At 41.1% G+C, this 24,892-nt stretch overlaps 2 protein-coding genes across 2 annotated transcripts in view; both read left to right on the forward strand.

Moving 5' to 3' along the window:
- LOC135246923 (uncharacterized) overlaps positions 1–24,892 on the forward strand; it is a 103,304-nt gene that overhangs the window by 70,463 nt on the left and 7,949 nt on the right. The window lies entirely within an intron of this gene.
- Positions 5,301–23,477, forward strand: LOC135246924 (GTPase IMAP family member 8-like). The gene is made up of 8 exons (XM_064320192.1): positions 5,301–8,486; positions 8,899–8,955; positions 12,028–12,264; positions 12,616–12,675; positions 15,211–15,921; positions 17,635–18,345; positions 19,915–20,625; positions 21,702–23,477. The coding sequence occupies exons 4-8, from the start codon at positions 12,645–12,647 to the stop codon at positions 22,448–22,450; spliced, it is 2,913 nt and encodes a 970-aa protein (XP_064176262.1). The 5' UTR covers positions 5,301–8,486; positions 8,899–8,955; positions 12,028–12,264; positions 12,616–12,644; the 3' UTR covers positions 22,451–23,477.

Here is a 24,892-nt window from a genome sequence, read left to right on the forward strand (position 1 = left end):
AGTTTTATCTGAAGAAAAACACTTTTCAGTTTATGAAAATGTCACGTTACTTACATGTATAAAGCACCAAATTGAAGTAATTATTTCAAATTTTCAAAATCTAGGCCTGCCGCGAAAAGAGTTGATGTCAAAATTAAGCCAACTTATAATAAATTATATTGGCTATTGTTACGGTTGCTCTCAAGCCCCCGCAAACACAACAAAGCCAAAACCAAGGCTTCCCAAAAAACAACCAATAACTTTATTCAACTACCCATAAGAGATACTAAAATAGCTGCAAAACACAAGATAAAATCAAGACCCGGCCGTGGTCGAGAGGTAAGGAGACAAAGCCCCCATCTCTTGAGAAGCCGACTCCAAGCTTCTTAAAAGGGCACCGCCACAGGGGCTCTCAATTACCTGTAACAAGACACACGCATGTGTCCAAACAACCAGCGCCCCCACCTGAGGCGGAGGGACGTAACAGCTATCTTTGCTTACACAAATTAAATAAGCTTTGTTCCAAAGCAATGCTACCCAAAATATGTCAAGTAACTTGGTCCTCTGTTCTTTGTACATGTGAGTAACTTGGCATTTTTGTCTGTTGAAAACGTATTTTTCTTCTGACGTAATTTCTTTTTGAACTGTGTTTGTTATGAGTAAGTGATAATAGTAATGCATATAAATGTAGGCTATGAGAGAGACATGCATACTCATAAATACAAGCAAAATCACATACATTCTATCTGAAAGAAGCACATAGGCATGGATTCAGTCATTTTTCCTTTATCATGAATGACAAATAAATGAACGTGTTTGTCATATTTTTAAATGGAAATGTTTTTAATGGGCTATTGTGTACACAACAGACCTACTAATTATTTGTAGGTCAGTAGAGGTTCTATAGAGCTACATTAATTTAGCGATGTGGCATTTGCAGGGTAGCTACAGTAGCTTAGTTTACAGTAGAAATGGTGCAGAAGTCAACCTGACCGTTGCACCAAAAAACACAAAATACCCTTAGTTTGTGGCTTTATTGTGTGGATGTGTGAAGTTGTTTGTAAATAGTGTCTGTTCACCTAAGGTCAGAAGGTGACCCCTAAAACCCTTACCGCCAACATATATGAACATCAGACTAAAATATTACTTTAAAAACAAAGGATGTAATAACCATCTGGACAAACATATGAACATTAAACTGATTTGTAATTTGGATCAATTTAACATAAGATTGCAAATTAAGTACAAATGAAATATCAATCCATGCTGCACGAGAGAAGTGAATGTTTCACATAATGAGCTTAAATAACCTTTTTATCATAAATCATTATGTGAATCAAAAAGATCTCAAAAATATTTATGATGCCACATTTGCAGATAATAACAAAAATATAACAGAATACAACGCATGTGAATTTGAGTGTAACAGAGCTTGTTGATGGTGTTGTGTTACAGTGAGTGGAGGGACTCCAGCCCCCTCTGAAGCAGGCAGCTCTGTGTGTGATTACCAATCTGCTCATGAGGTTTCCAGTAAGAAGGTGTCATGGTGGCTGAAAAGGAGTGAACCAGAGAGTTCAGCATCATCTGGATACAGAACACGGAGTTCTGTAGCGAGTGAAGCAGAGAAGCCTGACAGGGTGACCCTGGAAGAGTACAGTGTAGGTGACACTCCACACTAAACACTGCTCTACACTGCCCCATGTGGTAGATTGTATAACTGATTTAATCATACATTGTTTTACAAAATGTACTGCAAATCAGGGCTGCCCAAGCTTGTTTTGGGAGATGTGCAGTACGTACCATAGGTTTTCACTCCAACCCTAACAAAGCACATGAAAACCTAAAGGACAGTAGATCTCCACAAACAAGTTTGGGCAGCCCTAGAGGTAAATCAACAGACTGTAAATCCGTCAGCCCCCTTGCATTTTAACATACATTCGTTTTTTTTTGCGGAAAAGAAAATGGAAATAAAACAGAAGTGCTTTGAGGAGGAATGGAGCAGAAGAGAGGAGGAGCTGACAGAGAGGATGTTGAAGGCTGTGGTTGACTCAGAGACAGAGGGATCCACACTGCCATTCAGGAGGAGGAGAAACAGCTTTTGATTACTTCTTCCTTCTTGTGAGTTTTATTTGTCATCTTTCTTTTAATGGAATTTCTCTGCAATTTCAGTTTAGCTACAATTCCATTAACAGCCACCCCCATGCACATTATACAAAAAGTAAACAATTATCAATTTATATTGTACTTTCCAAGTCACTATCTTTGTCTACATTATAAAACCTTTTATACCTTCTCAAATGCATAACAATGCAATCTACACGTTAAACCTTTTTATGCAGGATGGTTTGTATACATTGCCCACATATATGAACACCACACTAAAGTACTGCTTTTAAAACAAAGGATGTAATAACCTACTGGAAAAACGTATTAACATCAAACAGTTTGCTGATTTGGATCAATGTAAACTATGCATGCATATGAACTATGAATGAGAAACATACCCATTCGCCACAGAAGACAATGATTCACATAACAACCTTAAATCACATTATGATCATAAATCATTATGCAGCAGTTTCTGAAAATAACAAAAATGAATGTAATGTACTGAATGTAATGCAGATGGTTTTGAGTGTAACAGAGTTTGTTGGTGGTGTTGTGTTACAGTGAGTGGAGGGACTTCAGCCCCCTCTGAAGCAGGCAGCTCTGTGTGAGATTGCCATCCAGCTCCGAAACTTTCCAGTAAGGTGTCGTGTTGGCTGAAAAGGAGTAAACCAGAGAGTTCTGCATCATCTGGATACGGAACACAGAGTTCTGTAGTGAGTGAAGCAGAGGAGCCTGACAGGGTGACCCTGGAAGAGGACAGTGTAGGTGACATGCACACTGAACTCTCTATGCTGCCCATGTGGTGGATTGTGAAACTACTTCATAATTTTTTTTTTTTCCAAAAAATAGCTCATTGTAAATCGACCAGCCGCCTAATATTTTCACATACATTAACTTTTCATTGTTTTTTATTAAAACATTTATTTAAAAGTATCTTCATATGTCTGACTACAGACAGTTTTGTTTGTGTTCAGTTGTAACTGAAAGGCCTATTTATAATCATTTGCAAGAATATAACCCATTTTGAAAAATAATTCATATTCTGCGATTCTTTTGATGCAACCAAAGCCAGGCTGATGATTATGGGCATTCCAAAATACAATTTAAAACTGTACGTAGTTACTTTTTACCCTGTGTGATGTGATACCTGTGTGACGACATAGTCAAGACAAAAAATATGTAACAATTATGTAACATGAATGTGTTAGAACCTTGGCTATGCCCATGTGATCAGCTGACTGACAGGGAGTCTGCTGATGGACACATTTGGTCTCTCTGGGTTCCTCTGGTTACTGCAGCATTAGTTCTCCCCAGTGGCTCAGTTTACACACACAGGCTACAGGAGGAGAGACACGCCTCTCTGCTCTTTCCTTCAGCTCAGTGCTCCTGTGGTGCAGGTGGTATTAATTCAATATACATGCTGAAAAAATACTTTGTATATGTCTTATTTGTATATATTGTATATATCTCTGTGTTCTATGTAATAAATCGGTCACAATTATATCAGTTTCAGGAGCAATGAGTGAAATGAATGTGAAAAGCACAGGATAAGCACAGGGTATTCCAATGTTTTCTCCAGGAAAATAGTGGAAGGGGAAGTGCCTCAGAGGGTATACAGTGGTGGTGTGAAGCAGTGAGTCACTCACATGGTATAGCCCAGTGGTTCCCAAACCTTTTTGGTTGGGCCCCCCCATTGTTAATAGGAAATGCACCCCCCCCCCCACCCCCCCCCACCCACACAGTTACACACGCACATGCACACACACACAGACACACACACACACACACACATCCTACACTGCGCCCTTATCCTTCAACCCCCACCATGTCTCCCCCACCCGTTCCGCCGCCCAGTTTGGAAAGCGAGCGTTTAAGGGTATATCCTGCACCTGGCCTGGGGAAAACGTGACTTCACAATGGCAGTCCTGTTAAATCACACCACATGTACTGAATGGTTCAACATAGGATGATGGAGGTCTGAGTCTCAGGTTTGTTGGTTTGTGTCTGATGTTTGCACAGGCGCTCGTGAATGCAGTGGAGGCGCAGCGTCTCTGCTATTAATGCCTGGGGGAAACCGTGTTCACAGGAACACAAGCCCTGTCATGACATTCCCTGTCAAAACTGCCCTCTGGTGGATGAAAAGCATCCTTGCACTTATCTCTGATACTAATGTTACCTAACTGAACTTTATAGTGACTGAAATAATCCACATATGGAATATGCAAAAGACTGCTTAATTTGACAGGATCTTTCTTTATAGATGCAACTTTGACAACTTTTGATAAAGTATACCAAGGGTTAAAACGTGATACTCTGCCAATTTCATCTTGATTTGAAATGGTTTGTTGATAAACTGCACTTTTTGATGTATTTGCTTTAAATAAAACGTTTTTTGTAGTATCTGAGGGCAGGTGTGATACAGTATATTTGTGATGCTCACCAGGTCACGTCCCCTGTGTCTTTAGCAGATGGTAAGTATCCAGTCATCTTGAGACAGGAAATCCTAACTGATGTATAACTGATGTAAACCACCATTGTGGCTGTGAAAAAGCCCCTTCTTTTTACTATGCATGTTTCAGTATTAAAAATGCACTCACACACAAACCCAGCACCAAACACACTCACATAAACCCCACACCAAACACACTCACATACGCCATATCAAACACACTCACACACCCCACACTAAACACTCTCACACCCCACACCAAACACACTCACACACCCTTCACCAAACACACCTCATACACCCCACACCAAACACTTTCACACCCCACACCAAACACTCTCACACACGCCACACCACACACTCACACCCCACACCAAACACTCTCACACACCCCGCACCAAACACTCTCACACCCCCCACCAAACACACTCACACACCCCACACTGGACTTTTCGTTTGCAAATTGGAAAGTGGTAACTCATTATTGTTTGTGTAATTTCATTTCTCTTATGTGTGTGGATAATATAAAACATAAAACCAATTAAATTTCAAAACTAATTTACGTTTGCATTTTCCTTTTTAAGTAGCCTACGTACACCTAACATGTCTGACAAATTTCAAATGAAAAAGCAGTTCATTTGATTTAAACATGTGATTATATTTTATTTTTAACAGATGAAATCCGTATTTAATATGACAAATTCACCTTAAAACATAAAGTCTTGTCCAATTCTTTAAATATATTTCCGTCTTACAGTGAAAAAGTATCAGTAATGTACAATGTAACCTTGCGTTTTCAAAATCTACAGGAATTAGCCTGTCAGTTTTCAGAAGCGCAAGTGTAATTTTATAATATAATAGCAATGTTCCCTTTTGCCCTTTGTTTTCCTCATCAGCATGCCATCGCTCTGTTGAAGCTCAAAAGACTTTATAACTTAGTTTTCTGTTACATTTTCACTCTTACCTAGCTAATCCTGTCAAGCAGTGCTGGAGGGACCTCTACCAAAGAAGAACTCCCCAACCCCACCCCCCCCACTCCAGAGACAGCTGCAACAAACCTCAGACCTGATGTGGCCATCAGTTTTAAGCCTGTGTATATTGCAGATCAGACAATTACTGTACATGGGAGGAGCAAAAGTGTACGAATGCAAGAAGCTGAGATACACAGAACTAGCAGCCAACGCTGAACAACACGGATAAAAGGTTCAGGTACTCCCAATGAAAATTTGCTGTTGAGGGTTTGTTACTACACCCGCCACTAGGCTCCTGCGAGAAATGGGAATAAGGGACCAGGCACAGCAACAAGCCATACAGTCACTCTCTGAGGCAGCTTAACAAAGCAGCCATTGGCTCTGGATGAAGAGGAGAAACCCCAGCTGGGCCCCAAGATGGCTGGTACGGGGGTAGGTACAGAGTGGGGTATACCTGGGATGCCAGGTGATGCTGTTGAGCCCTCTGGAGATGTAGTGGGTATATCAATTAAACATTGATGAAGGAGGGAACCCACCTGTGGACCCCTGTAAACCACCTGCCCCTCCACCCTACACCCTGCAAGTAAGAACCAATCAACTGAAGGGATTGTAAAATCAAGCCATAAGTACTCTAAATCCTAAACTGATTCCAGATCAGTACATACACACATGACCATGAGACACTCCCCAAACGAGCTGGCACAAGCACAGCCAGAACAGGCCAGCGCAGTCAGACTGTAAGGACTGCTACTGGATGAGAGACACGATTCTCTGCTCTTTACTTCAGCTGAAATGGTTCTGGTGTGCAGGTGGCATAATTCAAGTGACATACTGACAATACTGTGTATATGTTTTATTTGTGTATATTACATATATTTTGGTACTTCAAGTAATAGATCCGCGACAATTGTCAGTTTTAATCATTTCTGTTCTTAACTACACAGGATAAGCGCAGGGTATTCTAAGGCTTTCCCCAGGAAAATAGTGGAAGGGGAAGTGCCTCAGAGGGTATGCAGTGGTGGCTTCAAATGGCAAGTCATGATATTTGCAGGGTGTAGCCCAGTGATTCCCAAACATTTTTTGGTCAGGGCCCCTTTTTGTTAACCGTAAATTCTGGCCTGGTGAAAACATGGCTTCACAAAGCCAAAGCCAGTTTTGTTCAATCGCACCACATTTATTGAATGGTTCAATGTAAGATTATGGAGGCCTGAGTCAGAGGTGTTATTGATTTGTCTCTGATGTTTTCGGAGGTGCTCATGAATTCTGTGGAGGTGCAGCGCCTCCACCTGGGGGAAACCATGGTGTTCACAGGAACACAAACCCTATCATGAATTTCGTCAATACCTTACTGAACTTTAAAGTGAGTGAATTAATCTACGTATGCAATATGCACAAGGCTCATGTGACAGGATCTTTCATCATACATTTGCAATTTAATAACTCTTATTTTTCGGGAAAATATACCTATTTAAAAGTTTAAAACCTATTGTACTCTGTCCATTTTGTCTTGATTTGCACTGATTTGTTGATAAACTACACTTTTTGATTTATTTGCTTTAAATAAAACTTTTACTTGTAGTGTCTGTCGATTTTTGGACAGGTGTGGTGTAGAATATTTGTAACGTACAGGTAACGTTCCCGGTGTCTTTAGCAGCATACTGCTCTGCTGCATATCTCTGAAGCTGGTCAGTATCCAGCCATCCAAAACAACCTACCTTACACACACAACCAAATAATTAATGCATTGCATGCATTTTCCCACTGAGTTACTCTTTGAATTTTTTAATTAGTTACTCATACAAATAGCACAAACTGTCATCATTAAATATTCCAGTGATATCTATTTTCCATTTCAAGGCATAAAATTGATTATATGTTTCAGACTGAATTAATCTGCTGTTCAATACATGTGGAAATGAAACGTGAAATGTCAAAAAAATCCATTAAAATATTGTGATTACAGGTCACTTGCTATGCTAACGCTGTCATTATGGCACTGGCTGCATGCCTCACATGAGGTGGTGTCAATAGCCTTTTCAAGCCACAAACTTTAAATCTTGAATCTCCTGACTATCCCATTAGGATAGGGATAATCCTGAAATCAATGGTTCCTTACCAAGACACCCACAGTCCATCCTTTCACTTGTGTGTCTTTTTCTTCCATCAAAAAAACACTTGACACAGAAAGGATTTTAATGGTTCGCTTTAAATACATATAAAAAGAGGTGTTCTGTAAAATGACTTGCAGTTCTCATGCACTCACTCCCAGTCTCAGACATGCACATACACACACGCATACACACCTACTATTACGACTACTCCAGTTACTATTACTACAACACAAACTAAACATTCCCCCCAAATTCAATCCATGCGCACCTACATATGTGCTGCAGTATGCAGGGCTCCAGCTCTCTTCATTAGTTTCACTTTGTCTTCATTTCCCTGTTTTGTTCTCACTCTACCCACCAAACTTTTTCCTTTTTGCAGGTTCAGTTTAGTTAAATCAGAGGCCAAGTGAGTGAGGATGAGGATGGCATGTGGACGTGGACAGGAATAATATAAGATGTTTCAATAGATAGTGTTAAATAGTTACAGTACTTGCCATGGTGAAGCCCTTTCTGTTCTACAGGAAGCAGTGCAGTTTGAAGAAAGTACAAGACTAGGCGGCCTTTCCTCTGTTCGTTCACAGCCCTCGCCCACGCCCATCAACGCTCGCTTAGCCAATAGGAAAACTGCGACATTGCATTTACCAATGGGGAATTATTTACCACCTTTGCAATCATTTGGTGCTACGGAGATTTTCCCAACAGACGTTTCTCTCAGTTTCAAAGGTGTCGACAATAAGCATCGCTAAACACACCCATGTTCTGTAGCCTAGGCTACTACGAAGTTTCACTTTTGCTCGATCTGGAACACGGTTATATGGAAACGACTCCAATTTGTGAGTGGGAACAATCAGGAGTTGTGTCAGTCAGGTAAAATTGTATTTCTTTTTCTTTTCACCATGCTCTCAGATATACAGAATCATATTCATAAATTGTATACATAAATATTCTTTCCTGGCCTACAGCTCTCAATGTTTTCACTCAATGCTCTGCCGACATTATGCGTCATGTCTGAAACAAATAAGAAAGTAAAACTCTATCGCTCGCCATAATGTATAGACTGGGTATAAAAGTTATATTTTAGCATGATCTTTTCACGTAACATGAATGATGGAATTATTTCGTATTAACTGTTTGTCAAGTTGTAATGTATTGGGTATATATATATATATATATATATATATATATATATATATCATGCAATGATGTGATCATTTCATGATCCCATATTAGTTTGAAATACATTATACTATTTTGTTCATTTCTTTTTCTGTTTTTGCAGTTGCTTCAGTGCGCTTCTGTAGGCTACGGACGTTCGTAAGTGTGGTTGTTGAATTTGGTGAGTCTGCATTAAAATTTTATTAACAAACTGAATACTTTATGCAGTTTAGTCTGTGAGAATCCACATTTGTTATTAGACATATGGCACCATTTTGTGATTTAACTGACTATTATGCACTTAGAAAAATATAGTAGGCCTATATGTTTCATTACATTAAACGTAGTTTTACAAAATGGCTGCCAAACTTGGACTTATTGTCTTGCTTATTTGGGTGTGGAGAAAAGGTGTAAAGCTAAGACATTGAACATTGAACTTGAAGGGACAATTCAGTTTAGTTTTCGAGTCTATTTCTAAAGACGAAACTTAACACCATTAACACCATCTTTAAGTGTGTGAAATCAAAATAACCTTGCTTTTACTCCTTTCTTTTCCAGCCATCTATAAAAAATCAATCTAAAAAAATCAGTTTTCCAGTTTCAAACATGTATTTTTATGAATATTATTATTATTGTTGTTGTTGTTGTTATTAATTTGTTATTATTTCTTAGTATCTATTCTCAGTACATTAATTATATTTTCTTATTTTATTCCTACTACATGATCTCAAAGAGTAAAGCTGGGCACCCACCGCACGCGTATCGACCGCGAGCGCACTACACGCGTATTACGCGCATAACTGAAGCGCAGTTGAAGTACTGTTATTACAACGGCAGCGGGCGACGTTGTCTCCACCAGATGCGAACGCGTCGGGAACCGGCTGCCAAGCTCGCGCGACACAAGCGAACTGAAACGTAGTTTTTCGCTTCTGTTCTATTTTTTCGGCTTGTCGCGCGTCACGATGGCCTGTTTATACACAGAAATATGCTCTAAAATGCTAGGTATACATTCTCTGATTTATATTTCATCCTTATATTACTGGGGGTGTGTCCTTAGTTCCCTCTTGCAGTAGTGGAGAACAAGATAAAACCAGATAAACACCAGATATTTTATAAGCAGCTAAAAAATACAAGCCTTTTCGTTTTTCTATTGTCCTGGCAGGAAAAAAAAAAAAAAAAAAATCTGGAACCTGGGAGAAAGGCAAACTTAGTTTCGCTATCTTATTTTGCGGAGGGGGCGGGGTAAATTTAAAAATACACCACAGAAAGACGTAGCCTATTGAATGATGTAGAAGTGAATGCACCGAGCAGCGGTTTGTTAGCTCGAGTGTTGGAAGGTAGTTTTTAACCAACCATTGCTCAGCCTATTTGACTTTTCCAATGTCTTCGTTCACCGTGCTTTCAAAAAGGGCTTGTTAATAAAATCAGATAATCCACAGAGCTTTAAAAAAAATCAGATTATTTAGTGGTCTTGCCGATGAAAATGCACCTATTTTATAAATGAAGTTGTAAGCAAGCCTTTATTGCACTTGTACTTCAAAGCTTCCGGTGTTCATGACGTTGTGGTGTTCATATCCCTTCAAGTTTAAACTGTTACGCTATCTTTTTGACGATTAGCTGATTTTACTAAATCTGATCATATAAATGTTTTGACGTGAATAACAAGACGACACGGGAATTCCCAATGGTTGATTACGAATTATTTATTATTATTATGATCATCACATATTCTTCATGAAATTGGCACGCTTGTTAACCAAGCAAATAAATTAATACAGTTTTTTTTAAGCTTATGGTAATTCCTGAAAGCGTTTACTTTCTCACGTATTTACATGAGTTAACGAAATATTACCAAATTAACAAACTGAAAAAGGTCTCTCACCAAAGTATTCACTTAACCCATAATCAACAGTCGTGAACAAACGTGAAATACACGATGTAATCCCACTGCAGACTGCGAGAGCTACTATGAATATAGAGCTTTAAGCAAGCCTTTGCGCGACACAAACGGAACCAGTGGAGACACGCTACGCGCCGCGCAGTGCTGCTTCGCCGTGCTGCTTACGCGCCGCTTACGCTACGCGTGCGGTGGGTGCCCGGCGTAAACAGTTACGCGCGCTGTGACGTAAAACCATGCGGACCAAATTGGAATTAAATAAATCTTATATCTTCTTCTATGGGACTCAGAAACAAAATCGGTGCCTGGAGAGTAATTAGTTCAATGTGAAGAAATTTTAGAGCTAAAAAGTTCCGTCCAAAATAATTTACTTTGGCCAGGGTAAATTCATAGTTTTGAATGGACTTCAATGGGGAGATTTGCTTTTTGGCATCAGAGGCTTACTAAACTGCAATACCTGGAATAACCACTGGAGTTTATGACCTTCAAGGAGAATGGCAATCCCTGGTTTTCTGGAAAGAGGCTAGCTCCAGTTAGCAGCGCTATGTTAAATTCATGCTCAATTCAATGAATTGGCAGTTCATTTTAACACATGAAATAAACTGAATAACATTATAGCTCATGTAGGTGAAATGAGGGCTTCGGCTCAATTTATATTGCCATATAAGCTGGTCTCCAACATGAAACATGTTTAGGTTTTAAACAAAATAAATGCTGTACTGGCTTTATTAAATGTGGTATTTGCTTAGCATAGCTTAAATAGGCTCAAAAGTGGAAAACAGGCTTGTTTACTTCCAGTTACTTGGTGGCCTATTCACAGAAACATGACAGAAAAATTTCTAATTTTTTAATAAGACATACAAATTAAAAAAAATAGCTAAATTTATTAAATTGAACAAAATGTATGATTCATTAATTCAATTAATTAGGATAAATCTGAAAATTGCCTTTTCAAAACCTTTCAAGTTCCAAAAAAATAAGAGAACATAAAGAACAATCATTGCTGTGTTCCACTATACACAATGTAAGGAAGGTTCAACTTCTCCCTAAGTTTTCATCTCTTTCCGAGAGATGAACAGCTTAAAAAAATTAGGATTCGCAATGTGAGATGTGAAGATTACTAACGTAATAGAGCTATAATAAGAGGCGATAGTGTAGTTTTTACTTATCACAAAACTAGCTATAGGGAGGTCAAACCTGTTTTGGCAATCTTTCAGAAAACATATTTTTGATAGTACAGTTGAAAATTATACTGTACAGTAAAAAGAGTATAACAGATAAAGGGCCTAAAATGTTATTACCCTAGTATTATGTTGTATACAACAGAAGACTTGTACGCCCTTTTTCATAATACAGGTCAGGTCTTTTGGGGACCCCGGTCTTTTGGGGACCCTGGTGTCTTTGTGATCCTGTGATTGTGATGACCCAATCTTCTGAGGAAGGAAGGGAGTCCAGCGTCCAAGAAATCAGTCTATGGCTGAACAACAATTAGTGATGTCGAGCGACTCAGCTTGATCTTCATTGACAACCACACGCAGAGGACAGACGGATCATCTGTGGAACGACTGAACTTCTCAGTGTCACTACAGTGTGGTAGGACTGTACCCACACAGGACATAGATATTCAGTCTTACATTCATTCTAAGGGTGCACCCGAGAAAAAAGACTTAAAAAAAACACACACAGCGTGAAAAAGTCCTGTTTATTATTTTCTTTTCTTTAAAAGGAGTTTATTGATGCAAACTCATTACTCTTGTAAATTGGTACAAACTTTGTTTTCTAATTTAACTAAAGTGAACCATTTTCTATACAGTTTACACCTTGTGTCGTCTCAATTCATGTATGGTACATTGTCTACTCCCATTGCTCCTTCCCAAATCTAGCTATATGGTGTACATACCTAGAAGTGGGTTACAATGCCAATAAAATTCTTATATTTTACAGAAAAAAAGGACCTACCCCGAGCGACTGACATGGCAGCTGGTTATCTGTCCATGGATTTTGGTATGTAGAAAATGATTTTTTAAATGTTTATGTTTTATGACCGATAATTAGTGTAATTATGGAAAACAACCTATTAATACAAAACAACACCGTACGTTTATTCGGTATTTAAACTACATCCCTCGGATTGAACCAGATGCTACGACCTTGTGCTTGTGGTTCTCTAACCCCTCCCCGACCCACTCAACATCCATTGATACGCAGCGGTACTTCATTATCCACCGAGGCGTAACGCTGCATTGCTGAGGTAAAATGGGAAGTGGGGAGTAATAATCAAGCACAAAAATGTGACCGTAATGTTAACATATAAAAAATTAAAACATGTTCGGTAACTTTACGAGATGGTGCATTTCAAGGGGTATATCCTAATGAGATAAATTTGTGTATATAGTTAGCCGTAGTAGTAGCTCGCATACGATTTAGCCTCGTTAGGAGACGTGCGAATAACTGATGGAGTAATTTAGCTGCAGTAACTCAAACGCTACAGAGACTCCCTGTTCAAACTTTGAATCGCGCACGCTCTATTGGAGCAAAGTGACCATTGCAAAGATGTTTGCCTATAGACTGCTAACGTAGTAAATAATTCCCATTATTGCAGCCAGTCACCCGACCAGCCTTGCAGTTGGAAAATAATCATGACGTCAGATGACGAGGATACTAATAATGAGAGAGAGAGAGCAGCAGACCTACTAAATAGAAGCGAGTCCATGCCCCACAGAAGTTTCTCGCAAAATATCAATAGCAATGGCCGTGCCTCCACCCCTCAAACGTCATGATTTTGACATTAGCCACCAAGGAGCTTCAGGTAATAATTTAGCTAAACCTCTAGTTACAAAGGCCTACATTCCTAGATAATTTTTCAATTGAATACTTTTTTTTCCATTAGGCCTATATGATGTGTGCCTATATAAGCTGATTCAATTATTTAATTATTGAATAAAAATGGAAATCATGAACAGAAACTTGGTTTTATTCGTAATTGACAGTGTTTTACATCGCAACAGTTTTTTTTTACATTACAACATAAGTTTCTGTAAATACTTGAAAATGAAAACATGTTAGAATATACAAAATAAATTATTTCCATTTTTATTAAATAATTGAATGCAATTCACTTAACTGATGGTTATGAGTTTGTATAAGCACACATATCATATAATGAAATATTAATCATGAAAAAATTGTTTTAAGCAGGCGTACTCAAACTTTTGACTTGCAAGTGTATCATAATATAGCCCACTGCAGTGCAAGTGATATTTTAGAATCAGGTCAAATTATACAATTTTGCCTGATCACTTCAACAGTCAAAACTAGAATTAGTTTTGACTGTTGAAGGCTTGTGTGTGCGTGCAAAGCAAAGTGGTGCGAAAGCATGTGAACTAAGGGTCACACTGACTATTGTGGTACTCAAAATATTTTCCTAAGGTTGGCAGGTCTGCAATACTGAAGGCTCAGAAACATTTTTTGGGGGTAGGTTTTCTTCATTTATTTAATTTTATTTTAGAGGAACTACAGTGGAATATTAACATTAATCATAACTGCTTTGAATAATTTCTATCAAGGTTTTTTTTACCAGTGAAAAGTGTTACTCCAGATAAAGTTTCATATCTCTCTTTATTGTCTCCTGACTTTCATTGTGCTGCATATTGAGGTGTGAGTGCGTGTTTAATATGGCCAATTTGTCCATTTAAAAATGTAGAATACCTGATTATTATGAATGTGGGGCCAAACAGACAGGCAGTAGTAATAGATAAAAAATGTATTTTCATTGCATTTATGTTCATTTTTCTCCCAGTTTGCAATGCCCAGCTTTATTCATAATCCATTCTCATTACTGCAGCCACCCTGATTAAACAGGGTGCAGAGAAGCACACGTTCCCTTTGAAGTGTGGATGTCAGCTGCCAACTTCTGTCCCCTCCACAGTTGTTGAGTAGCAGGAGCTCATTTCATGAATGCATTTAGGCTGCAGATGCTCAGTTGAACAGAGACGGTTGCTAGTGCTTGATGTGACACAGAAAATCCTGCTGACTGAACTCTCCCTGCTGCAGCCAATTACATGCTGCCCTGTGGAGCTACCAGCCACAGCCTGCGCTCACAGTCAGGGTTTGGTAGCAGACTGTGGGGTGCATCCACACACTGGAACAGTGTCTTAGCAGGATGTGCCACCTAGCAGCCCTATATAACATTTGCAATTTAATTCCGAGTTATATTTTTCGTGACAAAATGTTTAAAAAAATGTTACTGTACTTATATTTGACATTTTTTATGTGTTTTCATCACTGTTTTAAAATAAGTGTATTTTGACCTTTTAGGCTGTTCATATGTATTGAACTAAATTAGACATTATTTGGCATCAAGAAATACTGTGCACCTACACATTTACTGCTCAGGCCAACTCTCATTGCTATTCATTATTAAATTTCATTTAATTTTTAATGCTCTCCACTCCAAACTTACAGAGAGCAGCTCATCTCAGAGCTGAATGTCTGTTACACTCCTGATGAGGAGTAAATTGTTCTCTTTCTCTCTGACAGGGGAGGAGCACCGTCTCTCAGAGCTGAGTATTGTGCTGCTGGGGGGGAGACGGAGTGGGAAGAGTTCAGCAGGAAACACCATCCTGGGCAGAGAGGAGTTTGAGTCTGGAGTAAGAACTGCACAGTGTGCGAATAGACAGGGTGAAGTAGCTGGGAGACAGGTCACTGTGGTCGACACACCAGGCTGGTGGATAGATTATCCTGTGAAGAACACTGCAGAGCTGGATAAACAGGAGATTGTGTGCAGTGTGTCTCTGTGTCCCCCGAGACCCTGCGCTCTCTTCCTGGTCGTTGATGTGAGCTCAGCGTTCAGAGAAGAACACAGAAGATCAGCGGTGGAACACCTGGAGCTTCTCAGTGAGAGAGTCTGGAGACACACTATAGTGCTGTTCACCAGGGGAGACTGGCTGGGAGACACAACCATTGAGCAGCGCATTGAGACTGGAGGGAGGGCCCTCCAAGAGCTCATAGAGAAATGTGGGAACAGGTATCATGTTCTCAATAATGAGAACAGGGCTGATGGGACTCAGGTCACAGAGCTGCTGGAGAAGATAGAGGAGATAATGGCAGGAGATGGAGGCTCTCTCTATGAAATAAATAGAATGCTCTTACAGGAGGTAGAAGAGAAGAGGAGGACAGTGGAAGAACGAGTGAAACAGAGGATGATGAAAGTTCAGAATCAGAGAAAAACACTCAGAGCACTCGTTGAGGGTAAGTTTTTTTCATTTATTGAAATTATTTTTATAAGAATTTCAGTAGAATATTTACATTAATCATTACTGTCTTGAATCATATTCCACTGAGGTGTTTTACTAATGAAAAGTGTTACTCCAGTGAAAGGTGTATATCTGTCTTTATTTTCTCCTGACTTTCCCCTGTGCTGCATACTGAGGTGTGAGTGGGTTCTTAAAGAGGCCAATTTGTACATTCAAAAATGTGGAATTCTTTAATTTATTTTTGTTTTAATGAGGGCCAAACAGAAAGGTTGTAGTCATAGTTTGAAAATCATTTTCACTGCATTTTTAAATTTTTTTCACAGTTGGCATTATCCTGTTTTATTCATAATCCAGTCTTATTTCTACAGCCACCCAGATTTAACAGGTTTCAGAGAAGCACACATTCTCTTTGAAGTGTGAGCAGCCAGCTGCCATCCTCTTTCACCTCCTCAGTTGTTGAGTAGCAGGAGCTCATTTCATGAGTGTGTTTAGGCTGCAGACGCTCAGTTGAACTGAGATGGTTGCTAGTGCTTGATGAGACACAGAAAATCCTGCTGACTGAACTCTCCCTGCTGCTGCCAATTACATGCTGCCCTGTGGAGCTGCCAGCACAGCCTGCGCTGCACAGTCAGGGTTTGATAGCAGACTGTGGGGTGCATCCACACTCTGAAACAGTGTATTATCAGGATGAGCGACCCAGCAGCTCCATAAAACTCTTGTAATTTAAACCATATCAATGCTCTTCTTGGCATAGATATGGTGTGATTGTTTGAAATTCTTGAGATATTCCCATCACATTATGAAAAGCAATTTGTTCAGACATTTCAGGCTATAAAATGCATTGAACAGATTAAGACATTACACTGATATGTTCAAACTGTCATGGTCCTGTTTTCCTGTCTGTGTTTCCCTTGTTGGGCCGCCAGATGGCGGCACTTCTGTTTTGTGTCCTGCTCCCCCCCTGTTAATTGTATGATTGTTTCATTGTCTCGTTATCCCATCATTGTTGCCACCTGTGTCTTATCCCCTCCTTTTGGTTTGATTGCTTTTTGAGTTCACCTGTGTCTTGTTACCCCTGTCTATTTAAGTTTCCCCCTCCCTTGACTCAGGTGCTGGTTCCTTGTGGTTATGTCAGATTGTTTGTGCGTAAGCCTCTGCCTCATGTGTTCCTGCCCATGTCTTGGTTTTCTAGTGTTTTTTTGGAGTTTCTGCATTTCCTTTGTTCCTGTGTTTGTTTCCTACGTATGTTTGCGCCGACCGTATGTACCTGCCTGTGTTTGTGACCTGTTTGTGTTTGTTTGAATTACCCTTGTGTTCTGCCTGCCTGTGTTCTGCCCTGACCGTGTTCTGCCCTGCCTGTATTTGTGAGTCCCCCTTGTTTTCTGCTTTTAGATATTTTTTTGAGTTTGTGGTTTTGCCCATTGTGGCCTTGTTTGTTCCCTGTTTGTTTGCCTGTTAGTAAAGTCTTTGTTAATTTTCCCCTTTTTGAGTTTCGTGGTTTTTTCCCACTCTGCGCCTGGGTCCCAGCACCCGTACCGTGACACAAACGTCTCAGGCACAACTTTGTTCATGAAGGTTAAACCCACATCCCACCTGATATAAGTCCTCAGTAATAAATATAATTTCACTATTAAGAGTTGCTCATCTCAGAGCTGAATGTCTGTTACACTCCTGATGAGGAGTAAATTGTTCTCTTTCTCTCTGACAGGGGAGGATCACTGTCTCTCAGAGCTGAGGATTGTGCTGTTGGGGGAGAGACTGAGTGGGAAGAGTTCAGCAGGAAACACCATCCTGGGCAGAGAGGAGTTTGAGTCTGGAATAAGAACTGCACAGTGTGTGAAGAGACAGGGTGAAGTAGCTGGGAGACAGGTCACTGTGGTCGACACACCAGGCTGGCGGACGAAATATTCTGTGAAGGCCACTGCAGAGCTGGATAAACAGGAGATTGTGCGCAGTGTGTCTCTGTGTCCCCCGGGACCCTGCGCTCTCTTCCTGATCATTGATGTGAGCTCAGTGTTCAGAGAGGAACACAGAAGATCAGCGGTGGAACACCTGGAGCTTCTTAGTGAGAGAGTCTGGAGACACACTATAGTGCTGTTCACCTGGGGAGACTGGCTGGGAGACACAACCATTGAGCAGCACATTGAGACTAAAGGGAGGGGCCTCCAAGAGCTCATAGAGAAATGTGGGAACAGGTATCATGTTCTCAACAATGAGAACAGGGCTGATGGGACTCAGGTCACAGAGCTGCTGGAGAAGATAGAGGAGATGATGGCAGGGCATGGAGGCTCTCTCTATGAAATAGATAGAATGCTCTTACAGGAGGTGGAAGAGAAGAGGAGGGCAGTGGAAGAACGAGTGAAACAGAGGATGACGAAGGTTCAGATGCAGAGAAAGACTCTCAGAGCACTTTTTGAGGGTGAGTATTTTTCATATGTAGACTTTACATGTAGAGGAATTACAGTGGAATATTTACATTAATCATAACTACGTTGAATTATTTTCTATTGAGGAGTTTTACCAATGAAAAGAGTTACTCCAGTGAATGGTGTATATCTGTGTTTACTTTTTTCCTGACTTTCCCCTGTGCTGCATACTGAGGTGTGAATGAGTACCTAAAGAGGCCATTTTGTACATTTGATGATGTGGAATACCTGATTTTAGTTTTGTATGAATGAGTGCCAAATCGAAGGCAATCTGTCCCACGCCAGTGTGACACCCCGGGGAGAGAGATGCGGCAGTGCCGAGGAACACCGTTTCTGTCGCATGGAGAGAGAGAGCGCACACACACAAAAACGAAATAAAATTAACAGACCGCTTCACCGTTCCCCCTCACGGGTTCCAGACAAAAACAATGAACTAAAAGAGCGAGCTAAAATAACAAAGACAAAAGAAAGTAAAACAGAGCGACAGCTATTTCAGTTCGCCGCTCTGCAGCCGACCCGCCTTTCCAGCCAGGTCCAGCTCCTCTAGCATCCCAGCTGAGGAATGCTTTCTTTCCAGTGCTCAAAATAACACCAAACAAAAATCATAACTGCGCTCTCTGTGTTAGCTCCCAGTCTTGGCCCCGAACTGTGGAGAGCAGCACACCTTTAAGCACCTGGGCTGATTAGCTATCGCAGCCCAGGTGCGTGTGCTCTCTCCACCAGCCGACGCAGCCGAGACCAATCCGCCTCTCAGGCGGACCGACTGCGACACAGTCATAATTCCTTACATAATAATTTTCACTGCATTTTTTCATTTTTCTCCCTGTTGGCAATTCCCAGTGTAATTCATAATCCAGTGTCATCACTGCAGCCACCCTGATTAAACAGGGTGCAGAGAAGCACACGTTCCCTTTGAAGTGTGGCTGTCAGCTGCCAATTTCTCTTCCCTCCACAGTTGTTGAGTAGCAGGAGCTGATTTCATGAGCGCGTTTAGGCTGCAGACGTTCAGTGGAACTGAGGCGGTTCATAGTGTTGGATGAGACAGAAAATCCTGCTGACTGAACTCTCCCTGCTGCTGCCAATTACATGCTGCCCTGTGGAGCTGCCAGCACAGCCTGCGCTGCACAGTCAGAGTTTGATAGCAGACTGTGGGGTGCATCCACACTATGGAACAGTGTCTTAGCAGGATGAGTCACCCAGCAGCCCCATAACACTAATGCACTTAAAAATATAGCAATGTTCTTCTTGCTATAGATTTTGTGTGATTATTTTTCATTCTTCAGATATTCCCATCACATTATTGAAAGCATTATGTTGTGAAATTTCAGGCTGTAAAATGCTTTGATTAAATGAAGACATTCTGTTGATATGTGCAAAAGTTCCATGCACAACTTTGTTCATGAAGGTTTAACCCAAATCCCACCTGTCATATGCCCATAGTGATGAATATCATTTCATTATTAATACTCTCCACTCCAAACTTACAGAGAGCAGCTCATCTCAGAGCTGAATGTCTGTTACACTCCTGATGAGGAGTAAATTGTTCTCTTTCTCTCTGACAGGGGAGGAGCACCGTCTCTCAGAGCTGAGGATTGTGCTGCTGGGGGGGAGACTGAGTGGGAAGAGTTCAGCAGGAAACACCATCCTGGGCAGAGAGGAGTTTGAGTCTGGAGTAAGAACTGCACAGTGTGTGAAGAGACAGGGTGAAGTAGCTGGGAGACAGGTCACTGTGGTCGACACACCAGGCTGGTGGGTGACATATTTTGTGAAGGACACTGCAGAGCTGGATAAACAGGAGATTGTGCGCAGTGTGTCTCTGTGTCCCCCGGGACCCTGCGCTCTCTTCCTGGTTATTGATGTGAGCAAAGTGTTCGGAGATCCAAAGAAGAGATCAGTGGTGGATCACCTGGAGCTTCTCAGTGAGAGAGTCTGGAGACACACTATAGTGCTGTTCACCAGGGGAGACTGGCTGGGAGACACAACCATTGAGCAGCACATTGAGACTGAATGCAGGGCCCTCCAAGAGCTCATAGAGAAATGTGGGAACAGGTATCATATTCTCAACAATGAGAACAGGGCTGATGGGACTCAGGTCACAGAGCTGCTGGAGAAGATAGAGGAGATGATGGCAGGGCATGGAGGCTCTCTCTATGAAATAGATAGATTTCTCTTACAGGAGGTAGAAGAGAAGAGGAGGACAGTGGAAGAACGAGTGAAACAGAGGATGATGAAGGTTCAGAATCAGAGAGAAACTCTGAGAGCACTTTTTGAGGGTAAGTTTCATTCATTTATAGAATTTACTTATAGTTGAATTAAAGTGGAATATTACCATTAATCAAAACTGTGTTGAATTATTTTCTATTGAGGTGTTTTACTAATGAAAAGTGTTACTCCAGAGAAAGGTGTATATCTGTCCTGTTTTCTCTCCCTGACTTTCCCCTGTACTGCATACTGAAGTGTTACTGTTGATGTTTAAAGAGGTCAATGTCTAAATTTTATAATGTAGAATTATTGATTTAACTTCTGTATGAATGAGGGGCCAAACAGAGAGGCAGTAGTAATAGTTTAATAAAATATTTTCATTGCGTTTAGTTCATTGTTTTCCCAGTTTGCAATGCCCCGTTTTATTCATAATCCAGTCTCATTACTGCGGCCACCCCGATTAAACAGGGTTCTGAGAAGCACACATACCCTTTGAAGTGTGGATGTCAGCTGCCAACTTCTCATCCCTCCACATATCTTGAGTAGCAGAAGTTCATTTCATGAGTTTGTTTACGCTGCAGACGCTCAGTTGAACTGAGATGGTTGCTAGTGCTTGATGAGACACAGAAAATCCTGCTGACTGAACTCTCCCTGCTGCTGCTGCCAATTACACGCTGCCCTGTGGAGCTGCCAGCACAGCCTGAACTGCACAGTCAGGGTTTGATACAAGACTGTGGGGTGCATCCACACACTGGAACAGTGTCTTAGCAGGATGTGCCACCCAGCAGCCGTTTATAATATTTGCCAGTAAATTCTGAGTAATAATCCTCTTGACAAAAATTACTCTACTGATATTTTAAATTTTTAACATTTTCATCACAGTTTTAAAATATGTGTATTTTGACCTTTTATGCTGTTAATATGTATTGAACTGAATGAGACATTATATTGGTATCAATGAAAGTCTAATGCACAACTGTGCACCTACAAATTTACTGCCTGGCCCAACTCTTTTTTGGCTTCAGTATAAAATTTCATTTTATTTATCATACTCTCCACTCCAAACTTACAGAGAGCAGCTCATCTCAGAGCTGAATGTCTGTTACACTCCTGATGAGGAGTAAATTGTTCTCTTTCTCTCTGACAGGGGAGGAGCACCGTCTCTCAGAGCTGAGGATTGTGCTGCTGGGGGGGAGATGCAGTGGGAAGAGTTCAGCAGGAAACACCATCCTGGGCAGAGAGGAGTTCGAGTCTGGAGTAAGAACTCCACAGTGTGTGAAGAGACAGGGTGAAGTAGCTGGGAGACAGGTCACTGTGGTCGACACACCATGCTGGTGGATGAATATTTCTGTGAAGGACACTGCAGAGCTGGATAAACAGGAGATTGTGCGCAGTGTGTCTCTGTGTCCCCCGGGACCCTGCGCTCTCTTCCTGGTCATTAATGTGAGCTTAAAATTCACAGAGGAATACAGGAGATCAGCAGTGGAACACCTGGAGCTTCTCAGTGAGAGAGTCTGGAGACACACTATAGTGCTGTTCACCAGGGGAGACTGGCTGGGAGACACAACCATTGAGCAGCACATTGAGACTAAAGGGAGGGCCCTCCAAGAGCTCATAGAGAAATGTGGGAACAGGTATCATGTTCTCAACAATGAGAACAGGGCTGATGGGTCTCAGGTCACAGAGCTGCTGGAGAAGATAGAGGAGATGATGGCAGGGCATGGAGGCTCTCTCTATGAAATAGATAGAATGCTCTTACAGGAGGTAGAAGAAAAGAGGGGGACAGTGGAAGAACGAGTGAAACAGAGGATGATGAAGGTTCAGAATCAGAGAAAATCTCTCAGAGCACTTTTTGAGGGTAAGTTTCGTTCATTTATAGAATTTACTTTTAGTTGAATTAAAGTGGAATATTACCATTAATCAAAACTGTGTTGAATTATTTTCTATTGAGGTGTTTTACTAATGAAAAGTGTTACTCCAGAGAAAGGTGTATATCTGTCCTGTTTTTTCTCCCTGACTTTCCCCTGTGCTGCATACTGAAGTGTTACAGTTGATGTTTAAAGAGGTCAATGTCTAAATTTTATAATGTAGAATTATTGATTTAACTTCTGTATGAATGAGGGGCCAATCAGAGAGGCAGGAGTAATAGTTTAATAAAATATTTTCATTGCGTTTAGTTCATTGTTTTCCCAGTCTGCATAGCCCCGTTTTATTCATAATCCAGTCTCATTACTGCGGCCACCCCGATTAAACAGGGTTCTGAGAAGCACACATACCCTTTGAAGTGTGGATGTCAGCTGCCAACTTCTCTTCCCTCCACATATCTTGAGTAGCAGGAGTTCATTTCATGAGTTTGTTTACGCTGCAGACGCTCAGTTGAACTGAGATGGTTGCTAGTGCTTAATGAGACACAGAAAATCCTGCTTATTGAACTCTCCCTGCTGCTGCCAATTACATGCTGCCCTGTGGAGCTGCCAGCACAGCCTGAACTGCACAGTCAGGGTTTGATAGCAGACTGTGGGGTGCATCCACACACTGGAACAGTGTCTTAGCAGGATGTGCCACCCAGCAGCCCTTTATAATATTTGCCATTAAATTCCGAGTAATAATCCTCTTGACAAAAATTACTGTACTGATATTTTAAATTTTTAACATATTTTCATCACAGTTTTAAAAGACGTGTATTTTGACCTTTTAGGCTGTTAATATGTATTGAACTGAATGAGACATTATATTGGTATCAATAAAAGTCTCATGCACAACTGTGCACCTACAAATTTACTGCCTGGCCCAACTCTCTTTGGTCTTCAGTATAAAATTTCATTTTATTTTTCATACTCTCCACTCCAAACTTACAGAGAGCAGCTCATCTCAGACCTGAATGTCTGTTACACTCCTGATGAGGAGTAAATTGTTCTCTTTCTCTCTGATAGGGGAGGAGCACCGTCTCTCAGATCTGAGGATTGTGCTGCTGGGGGGGAGAAGGAGTGGGAAGAGTTCAGCAGGAAACACCATCCTGGGTAGAGAGGAGTTTGAGTCTGGAGTAAGAACTGCACAGTGTGTGAAGAGACAGGGTGAAGTAGCTGGGAGACAGGTCACTGTGGTCGACACACCAGGCTGGTGGGTGACATATTCTGTGAAGTCCACTGCAGAGCTGGATAAACAGGAGGTTGTGCGCAGTGTGTCTCTGTGTCCCCCGGGACCCTGCGCTCTCTTCCTGGTCATTAATGTGAGCATAGCATTCAGAGAGGAACACAGGACATCAGCGGTGGAACACCTGGAGCTTCTCAGTGAGAGAGTCTGGAGACACACTATAGTGCTGTTCACCTGGGGAGACTGGCTGGGAGACACAACCATTGAGCAGCACATTGAGACTAAAGGGAGGGGCCTCCAAGAGCTCATAGAGAAATGTGGGAACAGGTATCATGTTCTCAACAATGAGAACAGGGCTGATGGGACTCAGGTCACAGAGCTGCTGGAGAAGATAGAGGAGATGATGGCAGGGCATGGAGGCTCTCTCTATGAAATAGATAGAATGCTCTTACAGGAGGTAGAAGAGAAGAGGAGGACAGTGGAAGAACGAGTGAAACAGAGGATGATGAAGGTTCAGAATCAGAGAAAAACTCTCAGAGCACTTTTTGAGGGTAAGTTTCGTTCATTTATAGAATTTACTTTTAGTTGAATTAAAGTGGAATATTACCATTAATCAAAACTGTGTTGAATTATTTTCTATTGAGGTGTTTTACTAATGAAAAGTGTTACTCCAGAGAAAGGTGTATATCTGTCCTGTTTTTTCTCCCTGACTTTCCCCTGTGCTGCATACTGAAGTGTTACTGTTGATGTTTAAAGAGGTCAATGTCTAAATTTTATAATGTAGAATTATTGATTTAACTTCTGTATGAATGAGGGGCCAATCAGAGAGGCAGTAGTAATAGTTTAAAAAAATATTTTCATTGCGTTTAGTTCATTGTTTTCCCAGTTTGCAAAGCCCCGTTTTATTCATAATCCAGTCTCATTACTGCGGCCACCCCGATTAAACAGGGTGCAGAGAAGCACACATACCCTTTGAAGTGTGGATGTCAGCTGCCAACTTCTCATCCCTCCACATATCTTGAGTAGCAGGAGTTCATTTCATGAGTTTGTTTACGCTGCAGACGCTCAGTTGAACTGAGATGGTTGCTAGTGCTTGATGAGACACAGAAAATCCTGCTGACTGAACTCTCCCTGCTGCTGCTGCCAATTACACGCTGCCCTGTGGAGCTGCCAGCACAGCCTGAACTGCACAGTCAGGGTTTGATACAAGACTGTGGGGTGCATCCACACACTGGAACAGTGTCT

This window comes from Anguilla rostrata, unplaced genomic scaffold (genome assembly GCF_018555375.3).
Source record: "Anguilla rostrata isolate EN2019 unplaced genomic scaffold, ASM1855537v3 scaf0973, whole genome shotgun sequence".
NCBI lineage: Eukaryota > Metazoa > Chordata > Actinopteri > Anguilliformes > Anguillidae > Anguilla > Anguilla rostrata.